General features: G+C 34.1%; 1 protein-coding gene across 1 annotated transcript in view; it reads right to left on the bottom strand.

Annotated features, from left to right (window-relative positions):
- LOC111372566 overlaps nt 1–128 on the bottom strand; it is a 1,289-nt gene extending 1,161 nt beyond the window's left edge. The window contains exon 1 of the mRNA XM_022994931.1: nt 73–128. Coding sequence (XP_022850699.1) covers nt 73–128 — 56 coding nt within the window. The remainder of the gene's footprint in view (nt 1–72) is intronic.
- Between the last annotated feature and the right edge of the window lie 5,517 nt (nt 129–5,645).

The following is a 5,645-nucleotide window of genomic DNA, read 5'->3' as shown; positions in this document are numbered from 1 at the left end:
TAACAAATAAAATAAAACGACAATCGAAGAATTATTTTTAAGTAACATACTCTATCTCGATCAACGCTGGACTCAGGCATCTGAACCTCTGGCGTAGCTGGACGTGATCTTCTCACCGGAGGTGACATCCTCGCTGGACGTGCTCTCCTCGGTGGAGGTGATATCCTCAACGGAGGTAATATTGAACGATCCTCCTGAAAAAATAAATATTACAAGTGAAGCACTTAATTACAAGATCGAAGCGATATTCAACAAATCCTGTACAGTGACATACCCTATCTCGATCCATCCTGGACTCAGGCATCTGATCGTCATGCGCAGTACGAAGAGGCAATTCACGAATATAAAACTGACTCTCCTCCTCGATCGACAGTGCCAATTCAGTGAGAACTTCAAGCTGTCATTTTCATATGTCACTGTTAATGACTATGTATTCAGATTATAAAAGGACGTACAATATAAATAGCAATTGTATAATACGTACCTCAGGATCGTCGAGGAGAGCCGATAACTATCTGGCAAGCGGCTTGTCTTGTGCTCGCCAGTGATGCATCCGAGGATAGCGTGTCTCTCCTCTCCTCGCATACCGACTGGCCAAGATGGGGAAAGTCTCGTACACCCATATCTGAAACAATTACAACTATTATGTATAGAATTCAATAAAAAAAGTGTAGGTAATTTATTAACTTAAACATATACCTGCAGCGCCAACGACAGTCCATATGCATCGTACTTGCGCTCGGGCTTATCCCCCTTTGGCATTGAAAACCCCCTCCTAAACACGCGTAATGTATCAAGAAAATATCTCCAATCCCATGGGTAGTTGTTGAAGGCATCAATATCTTCAACAACCTCCAAATGAAAAATGCCAATCGATGTCTTCTTGTGATGACACCGGAGTATGCTCTCGATGATAAGCACCAATCCTAACTTCAACCTATCAGATATCCGATCACATCTCCTTAATGCATCTCCTAGCTGCGCTAGAGTAACCATCGTTTGTCCATGAAAATATTCGTTCAACAGCCTCCTGTTCCTCGGAACACAGGCCCTCGTCTCTACATCATCCGTACATCGCAGTCCATTGACGAGAGCAAACTCAAATATTGAGAACTTGGCGCGATCTCCTCGACCGAAAATGGTGGAAAATGAAAACTGGCGGTTGGGCACGCCGTCTGGGCGCCTTTCCCAGTCAACTGGGCAACCCAGTTGACTGGGAAAGGCGCCCAGACGGCGTGCCCAACCGCCAGTTTTCATTTTCCACCATTTTCGGTCGAGGAGATCGCGGAAAACTCCATTTCCGGCGATTTCCACTCCTTCCCAAGCAATAACAATCCAAAATTCCACATTTACACAAGGATTTCTCAAGAAATATGTATAAAATCATACTTTTTTCCAAAAATAAAAATATAAACATGGTTTTTTTTGTATAAATTTCTTACCTTCTTTAGAGGGATTTTGGCCAAGTGGGTCTCCTGTTTTCCTGTTTTTCCTTATTTGTCGGTGATTGGGTCGACTGTGCTACAGTATTTTCCCGTCTCCTTCGGCTTCTACTTCTTTTTCAAGTGAGGGTAAAATTGGGTTTGTCTTCATTTTTTTTGGTTTTCACTGTTTTTTATAATTTTGCTTTTTTTTTCATTGGTCAAAGGCCAGTTTGGAAAACTGGCCGGGTCAACCGGCCAACAACCACTAATTCCTCTGTTTTAGAAAAGACTACCCTTAATGGAGAATGACCATTCCTGATTGATATAGCTTATGTTTGGTCCTATTTTTCAAAAAAACTTATTTTTTAAAAATTTATTTTAAATTATATTTTTTCATAAAATAATTTTACATGCAAACTCAAAATTTTTCATCTTTTTTTTTTTTTACCAAAATGCGTTTTGGCCCAAAAATTGGGCTCAATCAAGGGCATAGTTTGTGATGGAGATTAGGAAGATGTGAACCATGAACTTGTCGCTCCTCACGACAATCAAGTAGTGCACCATCTAGTCGCTTGGCTAAGAATGTTGTGAGAGATTTTGATGACAATTTTTGCGTGTCGGATTAATAAATTAAAACTTGAGTAGTACACTTGCAACTACTTGAATTTTGTGTCTTTACTAGTCAATTTTAAATAGTGTTTATAATGAGAAAATATACTCATATTTAAGAGTGTTTGACATCTATTTTTATGGAAAAATGAATTTTAGAATAGTAGATTGATGGAGAATGTGTGGTTAAAAAGAAGAGAACAAAAAATGTATTTTAATAAAAATAAGAATCAAACAGGACCTTACAAATGATTACTCCAACGAATCACTCCAACCCTTATTTTGTATCGTTTGCGACTAAGACTAAGATTACAGTAGATCATCTTCGAACCAACAATCAAATACCCTCTAGTTCCAACTATAAATGATGTCAACCATATTGATCTAATTCAAGATTGTTGAGAGATATTCGGTCGGAGATTTATCATCTCTATGGAAATAAATCTCGAATTTTAATTACTTGAAGTTTATGTTTTCCAAATTTACACAAGGATTTCTCAAGAAATATGTATAAAATCATACTTTTTTCCAAAAATAAAAATATAAACATGGTTTTTTTGTATAAATTTCTTACCTTCTTCAGAGGGATTTTGGCCAAGTGGGTCTCTTGTTTTCCTGTTTTTCCTTATTTGTCGGTGATTGGAATTACTTGAAGTTTATGTTTTTACTCATCGATTTTAAAGAGTGCATCTAATATATATTGGAGCGGTTCAGTAGTTTATTTTTTTGTTAATGGAGAAATCTAAAAAGTAGTATAACATTAGAATGAACATTATTAGGTAGATATTATGAAAGTTTATTGCTAATTTTTAAGAGTGCTCTTATGTATGTGGTGTCTATCCATGCAGTTTATTTTGCCCAATAAGGAATCATTCTGTATTATAACTGTGACTTTGGGGGTGAGATAAATGCTTTCTCTATGTTGATATTGATTTGAACATTGTAAGCTTCTGTTATAAACTTTATGTGAATGGTAGATGGCAAAGTAAAGATTGGGAATATGTTTCACCATTTTTTTTTTTATAATTTCTGTTACTTCTTTCGGTGTTTGTCACTTTTTTTTTTTTTTTTTAAAATTTTTATCCCCTTTTCAAGTTTGTCACTTTTTTTGATTTTTCATCATTTTTTTTTTTTTTTTACCAAAATGCGTTTTGGCCCAAAAATTGGGCTCAATCAAGGGCATAGTTTGTGATGGAGATTAGGAAGATGTGAACCATGAACTTGTCGCTCCTCACGACAATCAAGTAGTGCACCATCTAGTCGCTTGACTAAGAATGTTGTGAGAGAAATTTTGATGACAATTTTTGCGTGTCGGATTAATAAATTAAAACTTGAGTAGTACACTTGCAACTACTTGAATTTTGTGTCTTTACTAGTCAATTTTAAATAGTGTTTATAATGAGAAAATATACTCATATTTAAGAGTGTTTGACATCTATTTTTATGGAAAAATGAATTTTAGAATAATAGATTGATGGAGAATGTGTGGTTAAAAAGAAGAGAACAAAAAATGTATTTTGATAAAAATAAGAATCAAACAGGACCTTACAAATGATTACTCCAACGAATCACTCCAACCCTTATTTTGTATCGTTTGCGACTAAGACTAAGATTACAGTAGATCATCTTCGAACCAACAATCAAATACCCTCTAGTTCCAACTATAAATGATGTCAACCATATTGATCTAATTCAAGATTGTTGAGAGATATTCGGTCGGAGATTTATCATCTCTATGGAAATAAATCTCGAATTTTAATTACTTGAAGTTTATGTTTTTACTCATCGATTTTAAAGAGTGCATCTAATATATATTGGAGCGGTTCAGTAGTTTATTTTTTTTGTTAATGGAGAAATCTAAAAACGATTACTTCTGAGGATTTAATTATATTTTTTTCTACTAAAGTCTTGAAATTCTTGATTGATCCATTTGGATATTCTAAGACATACCCATTACATCCACATGTAATATTTGGTATATTCCATTCAATTATGCTTTGGTGACATTTGTGCCGACTTATTGGTACGAATCTATAATTGAATAGTGGTGGAGGCACCCATTGAGCAAAATTACGATTAAGCCCCTATTTGTTTTTCATTTTTTTTTTCAATAAGAATGCATTTTGAAATAGTTAATTGGTGAAGATGTGTAGTTAAAAATTAAGAAAGAAATTTAATTTTACGTGTAATATTATTTTATTAAAGAATATGTGGTTGAAAAGAAGAGAGAGAAAAATGTATTTTGAGAAAAAAGGGTATCAAACAAAGGTTAAAAGTGACTTTCTTGGAAATTTTTTATTTTTTTTATTTTTTGTTTTTATCACAAGTATTTCACATATAAGTTAAGTTTTCCTATTAAAGTTTGTTAAATAATTTTGAAAAATTAGATTTATTTTGTATATAGTAGTTTACTGGTTATGATGTCTCATCATTTTTACTCATCATAAGACTACACTATCAAGGATGGAGAAATAATACGAAAAAAAATTATTTCTATTTAGGTAATCCCTTTTCTTTATTTAATGGGAAGTAGGTGCATTGGTGAGTGGGGAGAGCATCAACTATTGGATCAAGAATCACAAGACCTTATCCAAAAATATTACTTTAAAAACAAGGTAGTTAAAGTCTTCAAATTTAATGAAAGTGATGTAGAGCTTAGCAAAATTAGACAAAACCACATGATTCTTAATTAATATTAATATCTAATTAGCCCCTCGGGGTACTTCTCCACTGACAAAGGGCAGGTTCTCTCAAAGTTGGCAGATCAGAGATCATGGATTCAAATCTTGGGACTTTTGGAAGGCAAGGCACACACTGGAAGGTAGGATTTATCCTGAAAAGCAGGAGTGTCTTGAAAGGTAAGACGCAATATGGGTTGGCTCATTAGGCACTTTGACGGTCTAGTTAGAGAGGTGCTCGGAACCTGATCAGTTGGAGGCACATCCTGCGATTTAACCGATCTGTGTGAAGAGGGGCCGAATCACAAACTCAAAAAATAATCGTCGAAGACGGACACCTTAATAAAAAATATATATATATTAATAGCTAATTAATTGGAAAAGTAGAATATTATAAATAATCATTAATTATCGACACTTTTTTCAATCTGGATGAAAAGTATACACTTTTTTCAAAACGCATGATGATAAGTACTATTCCCTAGTGGCCGGCACAAACTACCTCCAAATTAGGCTGTTGATCACTCACTAATTATCTTGGCACGGTCTGATTTGTACCTCTACTCATTTTTTGAATCGCCAGCATCAGAGCTTTAAAACCAAGCATTCAGGGCCGGTCACGAGAATTTGGAGATCCTAGGCATGCAGTTAGTATGAGGCCATTCAAAATAATATTTATTTTACAAGTGAATATTTAAATAATTAATATTTTTATATTAAAAAGAAAACTTTATATAATTCAAAAGATAGAGTAGCAAAATAAAACTTCTCTTACAATTCGAGAGATTAGGCTAGCATGAGGTTTAACCTTCTCATATTTTGAGATGTAAAATTAGTAATCAAACTACTGAAATCAAGTTTTTCCAACATATTTTTTTCTATAGAGATCATAGATAATCCATTCAATCGCTCTTGTGACAGGATTGATTGAAGA

This window comes from Olea europaea, unplaced genomic scaffold (genome assembly GCF_002742605.1).
Source record: "Olea europaea var. sylvestris unplaced genomic scaffold, O_europaea_v1 scaffold1012, whole genome shotgun sequence".
NCBI lineage: Eukaryota > Viridiplantae > Streptophyta > Magnoliopsida > Lamiales > Oleaceae > Olea > Olea europaea.
Note: the sequence above shows the minus strand (reverse complement) of the source record. Positions and strands in the feature narration are given on the sequence as shown.